This window comes from Ahaetulla prasina, chromosome 5, assembly GCF_028640845.1.
Source record: "Ahaetulla prasina isolate Xishuangbanna chromosome 5, ASM2864084v1, whole genome shotgun sequence".
Lineage (NCBI taxonomy): Eukaryota > Metazoa > Chordata > Lepidosauria > Squamata > Colubridae > Ahaetulla > Ahaetulla prasina.
The window spans coordinates 25,239,689-25,266,314 of NC_080543.1; the positions used below are offsets into that span (position 1 = coordinate 25,239,689).

General features: G+C 35.6%; 1 protein-coding gene across 2 annotated transcripts in view; it reads right to left on the bottom strand.

Moving 5' to 3' along the window:
• XPO4 (exportin 4) overlaps positions 1-26,626 on the bottom strand; it is an 83,010-nt gene that overhangs the window by 25,916 nt on the left and 30,468 nt on the right. For both annotated transcript variants that reach the window (XM_058185337.1, XM_058185338.1), the window contains 6 exons: positions 17,734-17,850; positions 15,268-15,421; positions 10,809-10,921; positions 7,698-7,855; positions 7,320-7,494; positions 2,291-2,467 (listed from right to left, as the gene is read on the bottom strand). In XM_058185337.1, coding sequence (XP_058041320.1) covers positions 2,291-2,467; positions 7,320-7,494; positions 7,698-7,855; positions 10,809-10,921; positions 15,268-15,421; positions 17,734-17,850 — 894 coding nt within the window. The remainder of the gene's footprint in view (positions 1-2,290; positions 2,468-7,319; positions 7,495-7,697; positions 7,856-10,808; positions 10,922-15,267; positions 15,422-17,733; positions 17,851-26,626) is intronic.

Consider the following 26,626-nt stretch of genomic DNA (forward strand, 5'->3'; position numbering starts at 1 on the left):
TCATGTCACCTCGATTCAGTCACTCCTGAAGCAGTGGCCATTTTTAGTCCTGTCTGCCCTGGTCACCCACAGTTACAACAGGTGAATTTCTGAGGCCCATATGGTTGGCACATTTTTTTTCTCCTGGTTACGTGGCCAACCAAGATCCAGGGTCTTTGCAGCAGGTGCTTACTTTTTTTTTCTCCTCACTGCTGCCAGATGGAGGACTAGAGAGTGAATCTCTCATTGCTGTCCCTCTCTTGCTTCTTTCATTGCTGTTGCCTTGAGGACTAGAGTACTATAGTTGCCTTGGTAAGTACTTTAAAATGTTCTTTTTCACTAGTATGGCACTTGTTTGTAAATACATTTTACAATTTTTTTTTAATTAGTGTGGTTGTTTGCATTTTGCTCTGGAATTGCTAGCAGAAATGCTAGCCAGCGTCTACAGGGAGCACTTTTAGTTCTGTAAAGTTCCTTTGCCTTCTATTTACTGTTTGTTTGCATGCAGTTTGAGTTTGCTCGCAGAAAAATCCTTTGCATTCTACTGTACTGTGTTTGTTTGCTTTTGCTTTGAGGATTAGTGTGAACTACTGTAGAGAGCTTGTAGAACAGCTGATGGGCAGGCAGCAGTGGTTTCCTCTGTAGGTTCTTCTCAGTGTCGTCAAAATTCACCACCACCACCCCACACACAGACCCCAGTTTAAATCTGGGTCCGTGCCTGGAGCCACTGCAGTTCTGAGGCACATGGATGCTTCATGGGCGAGCAACAGTGTTTTCTTCTGAAGACTCCAACTGGGGACTCCTACAAATTGGTTCACTTTAATAATGGCAGAGGTCAGTTAATGAACTACAGCAAACAGCAACCCTGATTTTTGTTCATATATCGACCCGGTGAATTCACTTAACAAGTGTCATAAAAGTGTTGTAAAAATAAGTCCAATTCATTTTATAACAGTCATTTCACTTACAACCCTAATGGGCTGGTTCCATTAAGGTCTTACCTTGAGGAATACGTGGAATTGAAGTGGAATTAGAGGTTCTTCTTTTTTTAAATGCAAAACATCCAAGAGGTCAAAGTTTAACCTCTTCTGTAATTTCCTTCTTTGCTCACCACTGTTATTTTGTTATCAAATTTACAAATGCTTTTAAATTATCCCATTGTGGTTATTATTTCATTAGACTTGTCACCTTGTCTTTGACATTTTTATAGATCTTTTAAATAGTAATTACTGTATTTGAAACCTATTAGAATAGAATAGAATAGAATAGAATAGAATAGAATAGAATAGAATAGAATAGAATAGAATAGAATAGAATAGAATTTTTATTTTTTTATTGGCCAAGTGTGATTGGACACACAAGGAATTTGTCTTGGTGTATATGCTCTCAGTGTACATAAAAGAAAAGATACGTTCATCAAGGCACAACATTTACAACACAATTGATGATCAGTATATCAATATAAATCATAAGGATTGCCAGCAACAAGTTATAGTCATACAGTCATAAGTGGAAAGAGATTGGTGATGGGAACTATGAAACGATTAATAGTAGTGCAGATTCAGTAAATAGTCTGACAGTGTTGAGGGAATTATTTGTTTAGCAGAGTGATGGCCTTCGGGAAAAAACTGTTCTTGTGTCTAGTTGTTCTGGTGTGCAGTGCTCTATAGCGTCGTTTTGAGGGTAGGAGTTGAAACAGTTTATGGCCAGGATGCGAGGGGTCTGTAAATATTTTCATGGCCCTCTTCTTGATTCGTGCAGTATACAGGTCCTCAATGGAAGGCAGGTTGGTAGCTATTATTTTTTCTGCAGTTCTAATTATCCTCTGAAGTCTGTGTCTTTCTTGTTGGGTTGCAGAACCGAACCAGACAGTTATAGAGGTGCAAATGACAGACTCAATAATTCCTCTGTAGAACTGAATCAGCAGCTCCTTGGGCAGTTTGAGCTTACTGAGTTGGCACAGAAAGAACATTCTCTGTTGTCTTTTTTTAACGATGTTTTTGATGTTAGCTGTCCATTTTAGATCTTGCGATATGATAGAACCTAGAAATTTGAAGGTTTCTACTGTTGATACTGTGTTGTCTAGTATTGTGTAGTACTGTAAAGATAAATACATTTACTTCTACTGAACAGACAAAATTGGGGCAGAGAGAACTATACTTACCGTATCTCTCTCTCTCACACAGACACACCCACGGTTTAGCATGATTGTTTAATCTTGGTCAATACCTTGTTTATGTTTATGTTTAAATAAATAAACTTTTTAATTATTCCACATCTCAAGATTTTCATAATTGCCTCGAGAACTTACCAAATTCCTTGTACCATCAGGAGCAGCTAAGTGGCACTGGATGTAAGAATTAAAAACCTGAACAGCATGCTGAGTGAAGAAGCCTTTGTGGAAATGTTTATCATCTTGTACCAAGGTAAGCCATGATTCCAAGAGCTTGTCATATGCCTCCATATATACCATATCATCTTTGTCAAGCTAAAGAAATAAAGGAAAAATATGAATTATCCAAAAGTTGTCAGAGCTTTCATCAACATTTACTCAGTAAATTTACAAAATTTGCAAAATTTGTAAATTTTCCCATTACTTGTCTATATACTTAATTCCAATTTTTAATGTGTGACAATACCTATTTTTCCCACTGTTTGCAGTAGGCTTTTAGACTAACAGATAATTTATTATGATTTGAACCCAATACACTATAAACCTTCAAATAATCCAAACAGCTAGTTGTACAACTGGAATAACATAAGATATTCCTTCCCATTAGTGGTGTCTCTACTCTCCTGTCAAAATATTACACAAATTCCCTCAAGCCTCTGGACCAATTTTCCAAGAATGAGAAAAGAAGTTTGTGTTTGGAAAAAGAAGACTCTTCCAGTAAACTGTTATTTTTAAAAATGGAAACAGAAGTTGATTGATAAATAAACATTACCACATACACATACATACATACACACATAGAACATGTTTCTGTTATGCAAAATCAGACAATTTAAAACAATTCAAACAGTTTACCTCCCAAATAAAAAGGTAAATCCAATTGTAGCTCAAGAATAAATTATCAGAAAGTGTTCTTATAATAAAAATCACATTCTAACTTTTGAAATATGAAGTTATTAGTTCTTTAAACCTTTACCTGACACACTAAGATTACAGTGGTCAAGTAATCCAGCAGATTTTTTCCAGCAAATATGATCAAGGGTGAATGAGGGAGAGATTTTCTGCTAGTCTTATTTTTCATTTATACGGCATTAGATATAAAGATATGAACGGAAGAAACTAAAAAGCTATTCCCAAACAATTTAATTTGAAAAATTCATTTTTAAAAGAAATTGGATCACAAATACTTCCTAATATGTTTTAAATTATCTATAAAATGACAAGATATGAAATAAATTAATTTGTGTTTATGACTATTCATACCAAAAAAACTTCTGATCCCTAATATTTCAATTTTTTTCAGGCGGCAGAAGCTATAATTAAAAAAAACACCTCTCATAACCCCTGATCAAAAGTTAAAGGTCTAGTGACCAGTATTTGGCTGAATTTAAGTAACTTTTCCCCCTTAATCTCTCACAGAATTTTGTCAAACTCTCATGGGACTCCGTAATTCCATGGAACCCAGTTTGAAAACCCTGCTCTGAAAGGTTAAAAAAATACAGAGAAGTCTTCCTTTTTCAGAAGTCCATGGAAATGGTTAAAACAAAAGGAGAAGAATGAACTGTGGATACTGATAGCCTAATTTACAACATTTCACAAGGCAAACGTATTCTCTGAGTCTTGTTAATTCTCTTTTTTTCTGAAAAGCAATGCCGTAACTAAATACAGTGAAAGGCAAAAATTGCTTTAACTTCAGAGTTGATGGCTTACTCTTTTCGTTAACTTTTTTCCTTGTATTATTTAGGTTTTATTAGTTTGTAGATCTGTCTATAACAGAAATTGAGACTAAATTTACTAATTTAAAATAAGTTCAATCCAAAATGTATGAGTATTGCCTGAATAAATTAGACTTTCGTATATTACATATCGAAACATATATCTATAAGCAAACTAAATTATACAAAATTGATTTTTCAAACAAAAACAAAAAAGCAACTGGAAAATAATATTAGAAATTACTATTTTGAAAAGTACAAGAAAAGCTCCAATTTTATTTCATTGTTTAAATGTTGTTTAAAAATTTCTGCAATTTTTTTTAACTATATGCAGAGTTAAATGTGGGGATCAAGTTGATTAGGATGGCATGATTTTCCTATGTACATGTTGCTTATATCAAATATTTTTTATATTTTTTCTTTTAAAAATTTAAATTCATTTAAAAACTGAGAATCAATTTACGTAGTGCTGGGCTAGAAACTGGAAAACTGTGAGCTTTGGCACTTAGGCACTAACATCAACTTGGTTAACTTTTGAACAGTCACTCTTACTCAGGCCACTATATGTAAGGTTGTTGTTATAAGGAAAATAGGAAGAGAGAATACTGTGTATCTCCTGCTACCTTGACTTGTACAAAATAAAAGTGGGATATAAATCTAATAAAAAAAATTAAAACCTGCTTAAGCATTGGATTTGCTACAATGCTAGAACTGAAAACAGATAAGTTCTAGATAATAAATAAATAACAGGAGTTTTCACATCTTCTTTACAAATCTACTGCTACGGAAATCATTTTTTTCTATTAATACTGACACATTAGCAAAATCCACATAAAAAAATTAAACCGGTAATTCCTGACATGCTAGTTAGCTCTACATACTGTTTAAACTAATGGACAATTAATAATTTCACACTGCAATACATGGGGTAATGGGCAGTGGTGGGATTCAGCCAGTTCTCCACTTCGGGAGAACCGGTTGTTAACTTTCTGAGCAATTTGGCAAACGGGTTGCTGGAAGAAATCATTAGGGCAGAGAACCGGTTGTTAAATTACTTGAATCCCACCACTGGTAATGGGGCTTATTCATTACGTGTGAATTTCCAATAGTGAAAGGGGCCACAATGGGCCCTTTCTAAAGAAGACTTTAGGAAGACTTTAGGACTATCTTACATCATTACTTCAACGTTTCAGAGCTAGCGAAATCAGCACGGTTCACTTCACACATCCCACTGCTTGTTTTCTCAGTCAACATGACAAAACTTTTCTAATGATTCTATGAGTGGAATGATCTGAGGTAAATCTCCGGTTATACGGAGCTTTGGAACAGGCTCACGCTTCTGATTACTACAAAGCTCAGTGCAATGCAAAAATCCTTTGCTATTTAAGAAGAATGTGGGAAGATAATTGCCTGCTGCTATAAGCTAGCAAGAGCATGCTAACTACTTAATGGAAATCTGTCAAAGGTGATGAGGAAAATCAATACAACACAATAGTAAAACTCACACACACCACCTTTTTTTTTTTTTGCTCCATTCAAAATCTATTTGCCCACTATGAACTTAAATACACAAAGCAAAAATCAATACTGTAAGGGAGAAGCAAACTTTCTGTTATTTTTTTTTTAAATTGTGTAGTATTGTCATCCCTTTAGCAATTCAAGATACAACCATGTGAAACATTCAAAAATAAGGTAGAAAGCTGAGTTACTAGATTCTAGAACTAGATAGAGATTCAGTTTTGATTTGGGGAAAAACACTATTTTGAATATCTAGAGGCACATACATTGTATTTATCTACTACTCTTTAAAGCAGCTGCATCTTTTGCTGCTGCTATATCATCTGTAGTATCTATTTAGAATTGGATCTGAAGCATCAGATATCTTTCCTAGATGCCAATGCACCGATAGCCCATAAGCTTGTCTTTATCAATTTGTGGCCAACCCATGGAAATTGCATTTGCAATTGAAAAAATACATTGTCTACCATATCGCTTCTTCATATACTTAAGAAAAACACACATTTAAAACACTTTTGGGACACAAGGACATACTGTGCCAGTATAAACCTACAAGGTATTAAAAACTCACAATGCAAACTCCTCTGCAGGAAATATTATACCCATCTGGTGTTTGAGATACCGCCATATGTGCCAAAACCAGGAAACTAAAGGCCACAATGATTTAATATCTAAAATTAAATTCTAAAATTAAAACCAAATAATTGCTTTCAGCATTGCTGTGATAAAATGGCTTTCTGAATTTCTGAAGACAATGCATTCTAAATGATAGTAAAAATGTAAATTGATATTTCATTCAAACTATCGATCTCAAGACAAAATTCACAGGTGTTCAAAATAACCTTTTATTCCAATACATTTAAAAAACCTACTTCTATAGTTTCAAAAGTGAACACCAGCACAGATTAGGGAAATTGGTCTGTTCTGTCAAATCCACTCAGGCAATATATAGTAGATGCTCCATCCAACAATTATTCTTGACCTGTTCTGCTAAATTTGAAGTGGAACAGTCCGCCTCTTACTCTTACTCTTAATTTTATATAGCAAAAGATGAAGACAATTCTGGAAGCCCAAACTAGATGCTACACAGATGGCACGTACATCTCTTACTTAATAGTGGAGGAGAATTAGAGATAAAATGTATGTAAATTAAAATGCAAGATGAGAGAGATATGGAGTATGCTTTATAGGAAAGAACAATTAAATGAAAAAAAAATCCCATTAAATTGGAGACCAAACACAGATTCTTTAACACCAGAAGCTCAGATTTTAAAAAAAGCCCATATTACCAATTTTCATGCCTCGCTCTTATTCAGTTTTGTATTTCCCCTATAAATACAGTTACAACTATAAACCACTATACAGAAAAATCCTTATAATATGAACCTCAGGGTATACAGATTTATTGATTTCTTTTCAGTTAATTGCTTTAAACTTATAAAGAATGCAGTAAAGGCAACAAAAACGTTCACATGTGGGAAATTATCCAGTTTAACCTGCTACATCCAACAACGTTCATATAATCCCCACACAAAATGTTATTATACCAGGAACTAAAATGTATTAATTGGAGTAACATAATGCCAAAACTTCATTTTTTCATGCTAATATCAAACAATATTAAACTGAGGAAAGTATCAAAACACAAGGTAAATATATAGTTCACTGCAGAACTGCTAACTCTGCATCTAGTTCTAGTACATCGCTCTAACTCAGGGTGATTTTGTGCTTCATTAGGAGCCTTTAAATCAACTAAATCTCTTCGTAAAACAGAATAGGACCATAGAAAAGGATGCAGCTCAATGTAACCATTACAAATTAACTGAGTACTAAGGGAAAAAATAGTACCATAAGCTAGACATTACATAAAACTAAAAGTATTTTAAAGTTTCAACATTTTGGAAGAACCTCACAAAATCAAAGTTGCTACTTACAACTTCTTCCAAGGCAGCACTTCTTCCAAAAGAGCAAGTGAGATGTGTGAGGCAGTTAACAAACGAAGAGAAAAGTTCATTTGGAATGGCTGTTAATATATTGCGAGGAAATACAGTGATCAAATTGCTGATTATACTGGATATGCCCACAGCTTCAGAATCTTCTATCTCAATCCTGTAGACAAAACATTTTTTTAAAAAAGAAAAAAGCCCAATAACTTTATTGTAAAGTTTAAAAGCGTTTCATTATTGCTCAGAAAGGTATCTTTATGTTGTAGTGCTATGCCGCTCTTCAAACTGTTCTTCAAACAACAGAACACAAGTCCCACCTCCCTTCCCCAGCAATCCCAAATTCTAGGAAGTAAGCATATTACCTACCCATTGATAGTATTGAGCAATCCCTCAATGAAGTGAGCCAAATAATCAACTTGAGAGCTTTCATCGGGAAAGACTGGCCCATGAAGAGAGGCTAGCTGGGCTAAACACTGCAGAGAGTCTTGTGCCATATCGGTGTCTTCTCTAATTTTTCGATGCACCTTTTTAGAAGTGAGAGGGTTAACACCACGAGGAGGTGGAGAGAAGAAAGAAGATGTTCTTTTACCATAATCACATGACACACGCCTAAAGAGCATGAGCAAATGCACATGCACCCCCCCACCACATAAACAGCTTTCCCTAGTATCTCGTGTATTAGTAGTCATTCCTTGGTATGTATGCAAACTGCCACTTCAGTAGATCAACTCAAACAGTCACATTAAATTAGTCAAAGCCAGGGACCTACTTACATGTTAAACTGTCTATGCATTTTAAGTCTTAGAGGGAAACAGTTGCCAGTCAGTCAGAAATGCTGCTCCTTCTAAAAACAGCAATAATGACAGCCATCTCTATTATGCTAACTATGCCTGAGCTACAGTGCCTTGCTAAAGTTAGTCGACAAGTTCAATCAAGATTATATAGATGCTTCTTTAGTAGAGGTAAACACCAAACTCTCAAGAAACCAAACACATTTCCTAGAAGCAAAATCTTCTTATAACTTCCCAAACCTTTTTAGTCTCAATCCTATTGTTTGTCTGCAAGACTGCTCTCCTTTTTGGCACTAGCCTTCTTAAGGGATCCTCATGGACAATAAATCACTCCTATAGATCAATCATTTGTAGACTGAATATTTATAGCAAGTGTGGGGCATCAAGAGACCAATCTTTAAAAGACAACCTTGGATGCACAATAGAATTTCTGAATTCAATATCCTGATACGCTTTTAGGATATATTATTATAAAGTAATGTGGCACAACTGTTTTCACCTTGTTTAAACAAATTTAATGTTTCAAATGGTCATTATAACCTAACAACTATTAGTCTCACGATCAATTTAAGGGCACAGTAAATTAATATTTATTGTTATTATATTATTACATGTGCTTAACATGTTTTATGAACTGCTCACAATACATAATGTTTAATAAATACAGAAAACCTACAACAAACTATAATGTACAGTTGTTATACCTACAACAAAATACAGTGTTGTGAAAATGGAGATTTTAGGGAAAATTTGAAGTTTAGCATCACAAAAAACTAGAATACCTACAAACTAGAATAGATTCTGTAGATAATAATGAAAGACACATGTAATTATTTTAAAAATTAAATTCACTACTGATTTTGTTGGCAATCAAGAAATATACTATTTAAATTGAGTTACAAATGGAGCAAATCCACTCTAAATGAGGAATTTATAACCATATGTGGGAGATAGCTATTTTGGAGATCCAGTGAATAACATACAAATAAAACTATTAACCCCTATTTCATTAATATGGAGTTGATGCATATTGGGAAAAGTGAATCTTGTGAAAACAATACTTAAATATAAAAAATAGTTCCTATACCAGCAAGCAAAGGAATTTAACCCAAACTTGCTAATGAAGAATTTCATTAGAAAGGGTTAACCTGTAAACCTAAAAGCTATTTGCTTGAGGAGGTCCCAGCTGACAGTAGCAACTGTCTGGTTGTCTAGACAGCTGTTCATATTGTGTGCAGCTGTTAAGTGGTCTGCCAGCAAGGATTTTTTTTTAATTTTTTTGAAAATGCCTGAGCAAGATTAAAAACTTACAAGTAACTACATAACCATAACTAAATGTTTTGGGGGAAAAATAGCATGCTATATAAAAACATTTTTTAAAAGTCTTAAACATATCCATTGTTTTAGAAGCAATAGTCTCAAATTCTAGCTATCCCATTCTAATTTATGGGGGGGGAACAGTTGCTGTTTATCTTCCAAAAATAGATTACCTAAAGCAGTTGTCTAATGCTAAAAACACGGTCCATTTCTCCATTAATTCATAGAAATTATCATACCTTGGGGGAGAAAATTTACGCTCATCAGGTTGAAAAAGGTATTGCTATTGCTATTCAGGAGACGTATTCTTTATCAATTTTTGAAACATCTTTATACTGTAAAAATAAGAATACGCAGCAATTTCTATGTTGTCTAGATTTAATAATACATTAAAGCACTGAGGTAATTCTAAAACAAAAGATATTACATGGAGTTTTGTTAGTTTTAATTCATTTTAATTAGTATTTTATTGTATTTTGAATGATTATTTATTACATGTTGATTCTATTTAATAAGTAAAACCCTTTTAAAATTCACATACATTCTGAGCTTTTAAACGCCTACTACTTTTATCTTGTTTTAAATCATTTCCTTATATTTTATTCAATTTGTTCCTCACCTTGGCTTACTTTTTAGACCTAATATGACTGTTACACCCTCTGCTATGCTTGGTTGTTGGTTCTGAATTTTTCTTTTTTTTTCTTTGTTGGATATTGATTGTAGTTAAATTGGGATTTCCTTCCGCGTATTGAACTTGCAGATGACTGGACTGGACATTTCATGAAGAGCTCTTAACTCAAATAGCACAGGCTGGTTCACATGAAATGCCACAAATTCTTATATAGAACTAAGATTCCAGAGGAAAAGCCATATGCATCATGCAGGCACTCTTATGGTACATGCCAGAATAAACATAGGTTTCCTAAATGGAAACATTATCCATGTAGGAAGTTGCCAAATGGGAAGCAGCTTGAAGCTCCCTTAAGTTTTGTTTTACTCTATTTGCAAAGTGCCTAAGAGGAGAGCAGACATAGCTTAATTTGCGTTTACAATCAACTAGAGAAATTTTATTTGACCAGCAATACTAAAGAAGTAGCTGAAAGATACCCAACAACCCTGTTCTGTTTAAATCACAACCATTCTTAAATTAAATGAACACAATGCAGAGGAATTAATACAAACATTGACTGAATTAAAAGATTTAACCGGCTGTGTTGGTGAAGCATAGAGTATGATTTATGCAACTCTTACCTGAAGTCTTCCTACCACATCCAAGAGAGGGAAAAATCCAATAACAATCTGAGAAAGAAGTGATGGGAGCTGTAGCTTTGTTGCTACTAAACTAGCAAAAGAGAACAATGGAACTTACTGTAAAGAAAAGCTCCATCACTCTGCTATCCAGGAGGGTCTCACGCCAGGACTCTGTTGGCTTTAACATCACATTTTGTGAGGATTCAAACATAGCTATATAATGTCTGCCTAGTTGTCTGGTGTCAAGGTCAACAACAACATTCCAATTTGGCCTTCTTCTTCTTTTTTTTTTAAATCCCTGATACAACAGGTCCCATTCAGAAAGAATGCAATGGAAACAAATTTTAAGCCTCTTCACATACACAGCATAATTCATGCATGAGGACAAGGAATAAAAGACATTGTACTGCAAAAAAGAACACCCTAGGAATGCCAGATAAGAGTTTGATCACAATGACGAAACATTCCATAGTGGCTCAATCGTGTAACAATCGTTCCAATGAGACAAGGAACAAAAATGATAGCACATTCAACAGGTATCAAACCTGTCCAAAATATGCTTTGTATATTAAAATGCTTTTGGTTGGTTTTATCAGATGTTGCCTGGGCAATTTAAGTCTTTGAAACCTACTAGCATATCCTACATACTTCAAAGGATTCAACTGAGTTTAGCTTCTTGTTAGATTAAAAATGTATCAATTACACATATGCATGCGTGTCTACACACTTCACAGCAGGGATAATGGATACATGGTTTAAATCTGGAACTTTATATCCAAACCTCATGCACACATGTCACACTAATTTTGATTGAGTTACTTTGCTAATAACTTTACATAGGAACAGTCTTTAAAAGACAAAACATATGCTGTGTTTCAGGTAATACAAGATAATCCTATAAAAAGGATATTAGTATATGTAGAGAATCAATGTAAAAATACAAACATAATATCATTTTGTGCATTTACATTAAGCACTACTCCAAAGTTGCAAAGCTATGAATACTTAAAACATAGGGCAGTTATCGAGGATGCATCTGCATTTGCTATTCATTAAATTACACATAGATCTGGTAAAAACAGTAAATATGAAAGAAGACAGTTTAATTATCAATCTGTCTAAAGATTCATGTACAGTTTCTGGAGGTTCTTAAAAGTTAACAAACCCAAAAGAGTACATTGTTGAATCTCATGTAACATTCAGATATTTATTTTGGTTGACTGGGAGAAGGAACACCACCACACAGAACAATGGAATTCAATCAGTTTTGTGGTTGAATACTAATTATTCTAAAAAATAAGTATAATAGTTTAAATTTTATTGAACAACATTATTCACATCTTTTTCATTGCACTGGCCACATAAAGGTAAAGATTCCACTTGCACATGTGCTACTTGTTTCAGACTCTAGGGGGTGGTGCTCATCTCCATTTCAAAGCCGAAGAGCCAGCCCTGTCCGAAGACATCTCAGTGGTCATGTGGCCGGCACAACTAAACACTAAAGGCGTAAGGAATGCTGTTATCTTCCCACCAAAGGTGGTCCCTATTTTTCTACTTGCATTTTTTACGTGCTTTCAAACTGCTAGGTTGGCAGAAGCTGGGACAAGTAACGGGAGCTCAGCCCGTTATGCGACACTAGGGATTCGAACCACTGAACTGCTGACCTTTCGATCGACGAGTTCAGCGTCTTAGTTCCTGAGCCACCACATCCCCACAATTCCTATGTGGACTGGCCACACAGCTGAGTCCAAAACTCTGTTGCTAGTTTCTCTATGAACTTATCTTCTCTTACATTGTTTTTTTTTAACTGACTTCTTTTCTTTGATATATAACTTTCTCCTTAAAACTGCTGCCCCAAATTTCTGCCTAACATTAGCTCTCAGAAATTCAACTTTTTCAGACGCTTTTAAGTTTTGCCCGTAATTTCTGATACACAGGTTGAGGCTTACTTAAGAATGGAGGGTGAATGAAATACTCTCTCCTTGTTTTTTCCATTTGCCTCTCCTTTTGTTGTCTGTTTATGTTTGACAATAAGTCTCTTGTGCACAGGGAACCTGTTCATGCTTTGAAAAGCATCAAAGGCAAAGATAAAATAATAAATGCTTAATAATAATTGTTCAGAGTTGATTACTCAGTCTTAAGTACCTTTTTTCTATTAAATTACTCTATATTAAATGCTGACAGACAGACAGACAGTATTTAATTTCAAAATGCTAAAAGTACTATTTTAATTTCAAATAAGGAGAGACAACATAAAAGTCCTGTAATAGCAATTGCTGGAGAAAAATTGATTTTCTCCTTTTTTCTGTAAACCAAAGCTGTAGCTCTTCACTTTGACAGTTACAGCATACTTTCAATGCAGTTTAACATTAAGGCTTGCATAAGCTTATACACATCAAATTCCTTTTTAATTCATCTGTTTTCTGAAGAAGAAATGGAATCAGGAATTAAGAGTTATGAATGAAAACTTGTTAAAGAATTCCATATAATCCAGCCTTCTGTGACAGGGATTATTTCAGAAGTTCACCCAAACTACAGTGTAGTGGTTAAATATTAGGACTGAGAAGGCCCAGGGTCCAAATCCACTTTTAGCCCTAGAAGCCAAATGGTTGATTCTGGTGTCATCTCCCCTCCTCTCTCAGCACAACCAAAGTAACAGGAATCTCACTGTGGGGAGAAAAAAAGAATGGGCTACGATGTATCACACCTCAAGTTCCTTGGGGAAAAGTGGTACCTAAATGTATGTAACAAATAAACAACAAAAATAAAGCCTGAACTTCAGGGAAATATTATCTTGCAGCATTGTTTTCCTTTAACCTGTATATAAGACGTTGCCTATAATTCAGGAAGTAGTAAATGACTATTACTAATTATTGATAGTCTGATCCTTCATGAACCTGTTTTGTCCCTTTTTAAAGCCATCCAAATTAACATGCATTACAATTGCTGGCAACAGATTCCACACTTTAATTATGTAGTTTGTGAAAAAGCATTTTGTTCTGTCGCTCTTGAATTTCCCTTCATTTTGGGGAATATGTACATTAAGCTTGTTTTTATAAGCCTCTATTATTTTTCCCTTCACTGCCTTTTGTTCTAAACAATCCCAAATACTGTAGCCCTTCTACATTCGGGAGCTATCCCACTTGTCAAACTATTTTGTTGGCATAAGGCAAGAAGACAAAGCTCTAGATTTTTGATATGGCACGACAGTGCCCCCTAAAGTGTCTGATAAATTGGACCCACAGTTAGAAGCCAGAATCAAAACAATCCAGCTTTTGTTCCCTTAAAAAGCCATGTAATCCTATTTATATAATGTCATAACTTGGGAAAAATAGACTGCATCTTTAGAATTCTATCAAGGATTACTAAGATGGCTTTAATTGCTAAATATTTTTTTACTTGCTATCTAGATCCAGAACATCCAAGGCTGAGCATTCTGGCTTTGCTGGACAAAACAAACTTCACAGAGAAAGTGGCTTTCACTTTTCCTCTAGGTTTTGTAGAACTGAGGATGGTGCTAAAAAAAAGAGACAAAAGATAGATAAAATATACAGACAGAGAAGTGGAGCAGATAAATGTTCCATCGGGAGATCTAGATGCTAACTCTAACTAGATCCCTAGCTATGAACTATGACAGTTCATATGCTGACAGTCAAGTTTTTATTCAAGAAAGTAGCAAGCACCTATCAGCCTAGGCCGTAGACTGTGTTGATCTTCTGCACAATTCTGCGTATGGGTTCACTTTTTTCTATATGTTATATTCCCTTTTCCCAATAAGTACACTTTTTCTAATCAAACAATAGTCTAAGCTTTGATATAAGGGAATTTCTTGGGATGGGCAGAGGTGAATTTTTTGGCAGAGTAGCCAAAAGGTTCCCAGCTTACAGAGTAAAGGTGTCAAGAAGTTCAACCCAACTGGCATTGGCTTAATATAAAAGTTCTTTATTGGGAAACCCTTGGAAAAGGGGATCTGAAGGCAGATTTTTAACTATCCCTCTCAGTTTGCAATATACAGTAGGGTATTTACCAGAAGTCACTTTAGGTTCCATTTTCTCTTCCACTCTTTTAATGTCCACTCAGAGCTTTTTCAATGGACTATTTCAGAAATTTAAATTTTGGGGAATGTGGCTTCTACTTTTATGTAGTTATAAAAAGACAATGCTTTAGAGAATATCTTTGCTTATTAGAATAGTAATAACAATAGTAAATATTATGCTTTATGTTATTACTCTAATATACTACTATAATTGGAGTTATTACTCTAATTATATTACTCTAATAAACACCAATTTTTATTGCACTGTATCTAGCTTTTTCATGTGTAGTAAACAACATTTTTAAGTAGATCAGATAATTCTGGGTGAAAAAATAATAAAGAAATGCCTGATTCTCTATCTCTACACACACACACACAAAGAGAGAGGAATAATCACTGTATCTACTTTCTGATAGTCTTCCAGCATGTTCAGATTTTAATCTTCTTCAGATTTTAAGATATTGCTTCTCCTTTACATGATTCATAGTACTGAAACTGAGATATACTTTCACAGAGTTTTGACAAACCATCCAAAGGATATAATTTGGAGGAAGAAAATTCCAGCTTAAGACCTGATTGGCTAGTGCAAGGTAACGTTGAAAGACTGAAGACATCTGAGCATTAAGATTTTCACGCCGGCTGAATTCCTGTAGTACCTCTACTGTGAGCATAAAGATCTGACGGAGATCGTCCTCCTGTGCAGAATAAAGACCAGATGTTTTAATAAACTTTCAATGTTGCCTAATATATAAATCAGTATGCAAATCAAGTTTAACGTTTTAATTATAACTCTCAGACCAACCTAACTCTATCCCTCACGGAATGAGTCTTTCACACAGAAATCACGCATTTACTACTGAAATAACAGTTACTTCTTTTTCATCTGAGAGGTTTAGGTTAATCGTATATGAATCGTATCAAAAAAATCACCTAGTCCAGTATGCTGTATCTTACAAGCCTACAGGAAATCCAAAGAGGAAAAGGAGTGTAATTCCACCATCTGCTCATGTAGCATTACAACCCACTGCCATTGCTATGCCTCTGAGCATGAAGCACTTCTTTTCTTTCTGTTCTGAATCATGCATCCTCCAGGTTTGCTGACAAGAAGACTTTCTCTTACTAGTTTGTCCAAATAACATAACTGTAGTCATGATGGCTTTAAAACCCATCTTATTTAAGCCTTTGCTTCTCATGGTGATCAGCCATTTGGTTCTGGGGTACTGACAAGTAGGAGTTGGAGAAAGAACCTGTCCCACTATTACTCTCATATTGTACTCAACCAGGAGCATCATTAGTGTTTTTCCAAACTAAAATATCCCAAATGTGTAGGCAGGTGTTCGAATCACTTGATAATTTTTTCACAGCTGCCACACACTAAGTTGATATTATCATTAACATTTACAATTTTTTTTCCATGATTAGCAATACATATCTGCCTTCATCAGTACATTGTAAAGTTAGGTGTCTTTGCCCAGTATGAATTACCGGTACTTCATGCTTCTTCTAACTGAAGTGCATTTACTCACTTTTTTCCTGAAGAGTTCCAAACAATATAAAACTTACATAATTCATAAAGCTTTAAAGACCTGGCTATATTCCCAAGCTTGGGGTGCTATCTGCATCAATGGCCATGCCACCTAGCTATATTGTTAATAGGCCAGTTGACAGTTAACAGACATTTTAATGTTTTTGAGTGGTTTAACGGTTTTTATTGTTTTAATTTTTTTAAGATTTTAATTATAATACATTTCTGAATTGTGAGCCGCTCAGAGTCGTCTGCTAAGATCAATCAACCACCAGGCTCAGCAGTGTATATGGGCAGTTAATTTTTCTCTCTATGTGTATCCCTTTACATTGAACCAATTTCACTGTTTGTTAAAATGTAACCTTATGACATTAAGTTTGTTAATATGTAATTAATGACATTAAATTTTCCAGGAATTTTCACAGAGTTTTAACAAAAGACTTTTGAAAAACGTACTAATGTCTCCCTGACTAATATTTTACTGACACTCAGGACATAGTTAATATGATAGGATTCAGGACTTATTTTTATAAGACAATGATATACTTTTTTTCTTCAGCTTATTTTTCTTTGATATGATAGATAATTCTATCTTTAATCATGCGTTCTACATTTATTCAGAACAGATGTTAAATTTCTGGCATGCAACTTCCTTGATAATTCCTGGGTTCTATTCCAGTTCTCTAATACAAGTAGAATAATGCTACATATTTTTCCTAGAAGATCAGCAATTTCACATGTTAGTCCTTTAAAAACACTTGGATGGACAGCATCTGGAACTAGTTATTTAGTTTCAGCCAATGATGTCAACTCCTTTTGCTTCCAAAGAATGTAAAGATGTTTTGTGGTTTTTAATTGCTGGATTTTTAAAAACTTAATTAGCGGTATGGCTGCTTGTATTTAATTTATTCCAACTTGTGTTCCTCTAAGCTCCCATAGCAATAGCATTTAGACTTATATACCATTCCATAGTGCTTTAGGAAACTCTCTGAGTGGTTTACAGTGTCAGCATATTACAACCAACCAACTGGGTCTTCATTTCACCAACCTCAGAAGAACAGAAGGCTGAGTCAACCTTGAGCCCATCAGGATTAAACTCCTGACTGTGGGCAGAGTTAGCCTGCAATACTGTTTTCTAACCACTGTGCTACCACAGCTCCTATCATTTGGAAAGGAATTCTATACTCTCTGGACAGCCTTCCATTTTTATTTCTATAACCTTCTTGATAGTACTCGCAACCTTTCCTTATGGTATATATGCATTGTAGTTCAATTATTATTACTTTAATTTGAGTAACAGTGGAAATATATGAGAGAGAAGGAAAAGACAAAAGTTATCACATAGGAACCCTTCACAATTTCTAATCTGAAGTTTAATTCCTCCTGCATATTAGTATTATACGATTCTCTTCCATATATCTGCAATCTCATGTATCTTTCCCTGTTCACATTGTTCTTGGAAACACAGAAACACATACTTACCTGAAATATTAGTTTGCAATTACCGTGGAACTCCATGCTTAATCCAATATTGCTGGTTTTACTTGAACTTGAGAATTCACTTAGCAATGCGGTTAAAATGGAACAGGCCAGAGTTTGCTGAGAAAATTTGACAAGAAAAGATTTATTGTTGTATGAAATTTTTATTATATCATACCAGATATAATTATCATTAAAAATGATAAATGTCGCATCTATTCTCAGATTTGGATTTAGTTAAAAAAAAAAGCACTTGTTACCTGGTCTTGATATTGTTGTTTTTGAACCCCCTGGTAATTAAAAAATGTGTAGAAACTATCTTGTGCATAATAGACATTTTCAGAGAATGCTTACTAATTCAGAAGTAGGAACATTTATCTATTTCTTTAGCAATTCTGTATGGTGCCATGATTACAACCCCCAGACATTGAAAAAAAGTGACATAAAATATAATAAAACAATAAAGTGAAACTCATAAAAATAGTAATGGTCTAATCCACCATATCTAGGTACTTACTCCCTTGTTCCCCCAAAACTCTTTAGAAAAGATTCCATTTTCACCAGTTGTCGAAATATTGTCAAGGTTAGTGTCAAACTAGTATTTGGAAGGACACTAATCCATAGAGCAAGAACCATCATTGGAAAACACTGCTTTCAGCATCCTGCCATCCTTACGTCCCCAAATCAAGAGAATATTCTTGGATTCATTCCATTTGGAAAAAACAGATGCAAAGCTATATAGATACGTTAAAATCAGCACTTTGAATGACAACCATAAACATACTAGAAGCCAGTGTAGGGCTTTCCTTTTATCTGCCAAACTGTAGGCCACCTCATTTTACGACAGGAGCAGTTTCTGAGCAGTATTTAATTGCAGGAATTTAGTCATATGATGATAAAGATGTGAGTTATCTGCATGTTCCTTTTCTGAATCACCAATAACCTGTCGGACCCAGACTCAATAAGCCCAAAGCACTGAAAACTTGGCAGTTGGTTGGGTTGTGTATCCCTTAGTGGATGATTTTTATTTTATCATGGGAAATCTAAATTTGCCATTTTACAAAGTTAAATTTGCCATTTATCTTTTTTAAGTTTCTGCTTTTTATTTCTCTTCTGTCACAGTCTTTACTATTTCTTCCCCTTTTCTGCTTGTTGGGCTTCTTAAGTCTTCCCCTCTTGTTCTGAATGGTTATTCTTAAATTGTAAAGGGAAGGAAATAAATGGCCCTTCTTCCAGCCTGTGGCTCACATATAAACAGGTTTTCATGTTAAGATGGTTCAATATTTACTGTTTGTTGAACTTTACATACTTGCAATTTTTGTTAAGATCGTGACATGCTACCCAAAACCATGTATTAATGAAAATACATTAATTGGTCTTGAATTGCTACTATTACAAGCATTCAAATTTTAAAACTTCATCAGGTAGGCAGTTCCCCCCCTTCCCCGCCCACCAAAAGGAGTTCATAACAGGATAGATCTAATTATTGAAGGTGAGTTAATACTGGTGGGAAAGATCAGTTTAAACAGAATACCGTGGCTAACAATGTCCACTTTATAAGAAAATTATAGTTCACTTATAATACTCTATTTCTAAACTCTATTTCTAAAGCAGTAGATTAGATACACAGTCTTTATGGTACATTTCAATCAGTGCTATAAACCTCTTTATATGTGAGTCACAAGCTGGGTCAGTCAAATTCTGCTACTTAGCTAAGAAATTCTTATAATCAATGCCTTCTTAATGAAATTTTAAAACTTTTATGCTAAAATTAGTAGTAAAGGTTCCTCAAGAGTAAAGGCATTTACTATAACTTTATTCTGAAAGTTAATAGGGCTTATCTAGAATATATGTGACCCCATATACGTCACTAAACTTTTCTACAGAGTAGTAGAGATCTGTGTAAGTTTAGCTGACACTGAAAAACTTACGTATGAAACTGCCAAATGCAAAGTATATAAATTTCCAGAATTATATGAATAATGCACAGATACGTCTTCCTCTAAAATTATTTAAAGCTTAATACTTAAGGTAAATTTTAACGTATCAAACTGGTAAATGATTATTTCAGAATATCTCACTCATCCACATATTATGCAAAAGGTAGCATGTTTTATATTTCTCACAATAGATGTACAGACAATGGAAGTGTACAACTATTGGCTTTATTCCTAGACTATTTGGAGCCAAGGTGCCACGGGCGGGCAGAGGAATAGGAATTGTTAAAGGGTCATGAATGCAGGCAAGCCTCCAGGGGTTAAACAGAAATATGCACACTACCTCTGAACCCCCGAAAGATTAAAGTTGTGATGATACTATTTATGCGAGGTCATGCAACAGCTGACAGTAGTGCCATCCGCCCACCAACTGCAATATCTTTGTTCAGAAATGCCTCTGATGTCAATACCTTGACCCCACACACAGCTAGTTATCATAGTCACTATGTACAAAATTGATAGTCCTCTTTGCTATATAAATCCCAAAGAGATAAAAAGAAAATTTTAGAAATTTATGTGAAATATATATGCAGGCCGAATGTGATGGCTGATTTCCGTAATGATCCTAGACTCTCCAGCCACAATCACACAAAGTTTCATATTAATTTTTTTTTACTTTTTATTAGATTTATATGGCTGTCGAACCCAAAAACATAAACTGCATAGCACCTGAGAGAAAACTACAAAAGCATCATACAGTCAATACAACCAGAAAATGTACTTCATTATATATCCACGGACCCAGAATCAAGTCTTCAAAGCCTTGCAGAAGGCCAGGAAAGTTGGGGCCAATCTGATTTTTGGAGGGATGATATTCCAGAGAGCAGTTGCCATGACAAAAAAAGGCTCTGCTCATGGGCCCAGCCAAATTACATTCTCCAAAAGACAGGACACAAAGCATGCCTATTCTGCCAGACCAGATGGGATGGATAGAAACAATTGGTGTCCCATAAGTCAGAATTCCCTAAACTTTCCGGCTTTGTGGAATGATGGGGGTGGAAGAGATGGTTGTTCTGACCTAGGCTTCCTGATATAGTAAAAAGCACACAATTAGTCCCAAAAACCCTTCTTTTTATTTTAACGGCTGTGAATTCCTTTCATTCACAGCACATGCTGAATCACCAAGAGTTTATAAATAGTCCAACAGAAGTCTGCCACAGTCCTTTGGATAAGGCTGGTAAACACCCACCTTTATCTTCTTTGACACATTGCCAAAGACCTAATTGGCAATTATCTTGGAAAGGCCACATGGAAACAGAGTCAAAAACGGAGCTTCAAAGTACAGACCAACACCATCCACAACATTGCTTCCTGCAAAGGCTCATGTGCCTTTGTTCTTCCTTTATGTCTTATGGGAGGGGCCAATCATCTCCAAACCTTATTCCTGAGTCGTCCCTTTTGTTTGAACTGTTCTTGCCTTCTGGCAGTTCTGTGCATGCGCGCACTAGGAACAGGCTCCCCCTGGCTCCTCTGCCTCTCTGATGTCTGACTTTGGAGGTTCCGGAATCCGCATATAACTCCCAGATGGCCCTGGCCCCATCTCTGCCTCAAACGCAGAGCCCTCATCTGAGCCTTCCCCAGACTCCAGGACTGGCCTATGTTCCTCCCCAGCCTCCTCACTGTCCAACTCTGATGCCAGCTCCACAGGCTGCTGGTGGACCATAACAATGGTTTCGCACAAATGGAACACGCATGCACATGCTTGCCTGCTGCTCATGGCCTGGTAATGAACCATGGCTCACGGGTTGGAGACCCCTGCCATAAGTAATCCAGCCCCAAACCATGAACGGCTTTAAAGATGACTAGCAGAACCATGAATTGCACCCAGAGGCATATTGGGAGCAATGTACCTCATGGAGTTGTGGTGTTACATGCGCTGAACAACAGGAGCCATTAACTACATGCACCACTACAGTCTGATTGACCTTAATGAGAATATTATTTTCTTATTATCTGGAGCAAGAAACATATGCATTATAGCTGACTGCAGAATGAGAAAAGGTTTGGATTATGCATGAACAGATAAGAGGCTGAAGATAATAGAACTATATAAGCTGCATTTCTACTGTTGGAATCCTCATATTCAGATATCATAGAATTCTATAAAAATTAGAACAAAGATGGCAAAAAAAAATTATTTTTAACAACTGCAGCTCATGGTGCAAATTTAATGAGCAAGTACAGAGGGAACATTATTCCAGTTAAGGGTGTACCTATAAAACTAGTCTACTGCCTCACTTAACAGAAATGTTATGAGTTCTACCACATGAACAAATCACATACTCAAACAATAAACCTGGTCTGACAACATAAAATATTTCTCTTGTTTGGAGAGTGGATTATCTCTTAGAATAGCCTGGCACTTACCCCAGTTGGGTAGTTATAAAAGTCTGGCACGCTTAAAAGAGTCTTTCAGCTGCTCTAACAGGAGATCAATCAGAATGTGCTAAGAGAGATTAACTGGGCAATCAGATACTCAGTGGAAGTTAAGCAGTCTTAGACAATCATTGTTTTTTTTTCTTTTAAAAAAACTTTTAATAAACTCTCTCTTAAAGCTACTTCCCCATTAAAAATAGAAGCAAACAAAAACTACAGCAATGCACTGAAAAACAGACAACATTGTGAATATTTCTGTACATTATTGCATTCTTATAAAGGATGGTTCATGCCTTTAAAAAAGGACTTTCATTTAAATTGAAAAATTAAAGCTCTAATGAATGTTAGAATGGATTTCACACTTGTGACTGGGCGGTTGGTGGAAAACGTGCATCAGTATTTGAATGTGCTTAGGTTACAGGGGATGAAAGGATATAAGAGTTCAAAGAGTTTAGGAAAATATAGAGGCTAGTATACACCTGTCCAAAACTTAGAAACTGATCAGATAATAAATTTCAGAGCTAAAACTGTTGTGTCTGCATCAAGCATTTGTGCTTCAGTCATCAGCATAAAAAGAAACATTTGGTTTAGACCAATTGCCTATTCAAAAATTAACTCTCGAAACTTCAGAATCCATTAGGATGATCTTACCCTTTTCTATGCAGGAAAAAATATATTTGTATTTACATCTACGGAAACAGCAAAAGAATAATGCACTTCAGGCAAAGACGTCGCACAGTTGTGTTTTCCTAGCCTATCAAGTTAATCCTACTGTCTTAAATCATTCTCTGATGCTGTCAAGATGATTTATAGGGCTGCTGTTCTTCTCAAATGCTTCTGTGAAATCCATATTGTCAGTGTTAACTGATGCCTAAGAAGACAGGAAGTATTTGATAACATCCTTCAAGAGACACTTATAACTAATACAGTGGGAGGAAGCAGGCACAGTGCCACCATACAACTTTGCTAGTAATGAAAGCAAAACGAAATCAAAACAGTCTCTACAACAGCTACCTCAGAAGTGACTTTAATTTCTTGTCCTTGAACAACCTCTATAATAGAAAAGGTACTAAAATTCACCTTAGGTATAACAAAAGCAGAGGCTAACAAATAAAAATAAACTCTGAATGATACACAACACACTTGTTACTAATGATTATTTATGTTAGCCATTGCAAGATATCTGAGGTCACTCTAACTCCCATATTATCATGTTCTCTCTTATACTCCTTTCAGAGTAAAGTTGTACAATACCTTGAATTACCGGGAAAAAGCAAATGGTTTTGGAGATGGAAACATATTTCAACTGACGACATAAAGGGTGGGTGTCAAAGATATAAGATTTAGCAATTTTTGAGCCAATTATATATTTTGTTAATCAGAAAATGACACATTACCTCTCCCTTTGGGAAAGTTTTTTTGGAGAGGTTTGGTGAACACTGAAAGCTTAGTTTCCCTTTTAAAGTTATTAAATCAGATGAACTTGAAATATATTTGCAGTTAAATATTTTTCTTTTTTATGTTTTTCTTCATTATGTTTTGTTCTTTTTTCTTCATGTGCAGTGAACTGTTTATTTTTATTTTATTTTATGTACGTTTGTTTGAAAATAATAAAATATTTTTTTAGAAAGGATAAATTGTAACGTGAAAGATACTGAAAAAAGTGCTGAAAAAGATAGCTTTATAACCAATGCCCCACATTTACAATCTTTGCAATGTACTGTCAGTACGTGTTGTTCTATGCGTGACCTGTGTTTCCTGCCCCCACTTGCCGAGTGGATACCGTAGATTGGAGAGGAAGGAATTACAAGCCAGTAAGTAATGGATAATACACATCAAATGGGTAATATACATCAAAAGCAATGTGGTGGAACCAGCAGCCAGGAGGGTTATGTAGGAGTTGACCAGGCTGAGCATGAGGGAAGGTTCAAGAGCGTCATCAGACCCACAAGAGATCTAAATCCAGCTCTCCTTGAATTCTGTTGACTTTTATCTATTGCCAATTTGCCTTGGCCATCATTAGTTCAAATTCTTGTTTAAAGATAGCATGGAATAAACTGGACTCATTTTAACAACCCTGGTTCCTGATTTCTTATACCTGACAGGTTGGGAGCCCTGAGTGCACTACGCAAAGCCCTAAAAACAGCCCTCTGTATTTCCCACTGTGTGCCTGCTTATTCTCTTGTAATCCCTTCTTCTCCAATTTTTCTGCTCTGTGAGGGGAAGGAAATGAGTCAGGCACAGAAGAGATTTTCTACATAAATTCCCTATGTCTTTTTCCCACCCTTGAATGAAAACTGATAATAAAACATCATTGTTTAAACATTGTTGACCACGGTCAGCCAAATCGGCACATACTTGACTATGCAGATTTTCAAGAACAGCCTTCAATGCACAGTATTGAGTGCAGAGCTAGTTCGCCCCTTGTGGTGCACTCTGGATAGTGCACAAGTGTGATCCAATTACGGATTAGCAGTTTTAGGCAGCCAAACAAATACTCTGTATTAACACTGTAGTCTCCTGGCTAATGTACCACTGCCATACATTAAATAAATAATAATGCACAGAATAATGTTATACCTTTTTTTCTAAGTTTAAAACTACTTCTAATTAATTTGTTAGACCTAAGGAACATTTTCTATCCATGGCCCCCCGTAATATTAATAAGCTGTTCTAAAATACAAAATCAGAAACTGCATTCTTATCATTTATTAGCACTTAGCAATAGCACTTAGACTTATATACTGCTTTACAGCCCTCTCTAAGCGGTGTACAGAGTTAGCATATGGCCCCCAACAATTTGGGACCTCATTTTACCCACCTTGGAAAGATGGAAGGCTGAGTCAACTTTGAGCCTGGTGAGATTTGAACTGCCAAATTGCAGGCAGCAGGCAGCCAGCAGCCAGCAGAAGTAGCCTGTAGTACTGCACTCTAACCACTGCACCACCGAGGCTCTTATTTAGTCCCATAAATCATATTCTTATTGAATTTTAAAAATGCGATATTTTGGATTTGGGGTACTAGTTTAGTATAACATTTATATAACCAACTTTTTCTGAATCTTCAAAAGTGATTTGTGTTATATTAAATGTAATTAGCATAAAGGGTATTTGTATTGTTCCTTATTATGGAATACAGATGATTTAACAGTCTTTGGCAGCTCTGAAGAAATCCTGTTCTTTGCAATCATTTTAATCTTTTTTAACTTTTTAGTTTTTAAAAACTTTCTTGGGTTTGATCTTATATTGCAGCCAGAAACAAACTCTGCATGTCTAATCACAAAACATACATTAAAAAAAGGTAACAATGCAAAGACTTAAAAACTAGTAGTGTCAAATATATACTAGGGATGAGGATATATTAGCATCTTCTTATATTTCTTTTGGAGTTTGTTCTGTCGTGTGCCAGGTTAAGATGGAAATATGATCCATTTTTAAATTCATGCAGTTTTTACAATCAGCTAATTTACCCAACTCTGTTATTTTGCATGGCTTGTGGTGAACATGTTTACCTTCCTTCAGTGAAGACCTCCCTGCATACATAACTCAGTAAACACATTAGGAGCAACGCTTCACAAGTTGTTGAACAGACTATTTTTATATATTAATATGAGGTAGCTCCACCAGCAGCTGAAAGTTCACACAGACACACACACACACACACACACACACACACACACACACACACACAAAATGAAGCTGCACTCCAGATCTCAGAACAGGGAATCTTTCCAAATAGCCAAAGCAGAAAAGAGAATTCTGTACTGAAGTCCAGCACCAATGAGCTGTAGGCATTTGTGGTTAAGTGGAATTTATTCCACATAAATTTCCTCAGCATCTTGGAATAAGTGGTGGAAAACATGAATTAAGCACACTAAAATTAGTAATTGGCTTTTTAGCAGAAGCTCTGTCCATCAGAGACCAATGTTAGCTATACTGAGAAAAGGTACTAAATGTATTAAAATAGTTCCCCAAGATAAAATCATGCTCTATGAATGTCGTACTTGCCTTGCCTCAGTGAGTAACTAAAACTTTTTTTTACACTTTTCTAAGTGTAGATTAAAAGGTAAAAGTTCACCTTGCACATATGTGCTAGTCGTTTCCGACTCTAGGGGATGGTCTCCTCTCCGTTTCAAAGCTGAACAGCCAGCGCTGTCTGAAGACGTCTCCATGGTCATGTAGCTGGCATGACTAAACGCCAAAGGCGCACGGAACACTGTTACATTCCCACCAAAGATGGTCCCTATTTTTCTAACTTGCATTTTTTACATGCTTTCGAATTGCTAGGTTGTCAGAAACTGGGACAAGTAATGGGAGCTCACCCCCATTACGTGGTACTAGGGATTCGAACCGCTGAACTGCTGACCTTTCAATTGACAAGCTCAGCATCTTAGCCACTGAGCCACCATGTCCCTTTTGTGTAGATTGTGTACATTACTATTTACTAAATACAGATAGTCCTCAACTTACAACAGTTCATTTATCAACCATTCAAAGTTACAACGGCACTGAAAATAGTGTCGT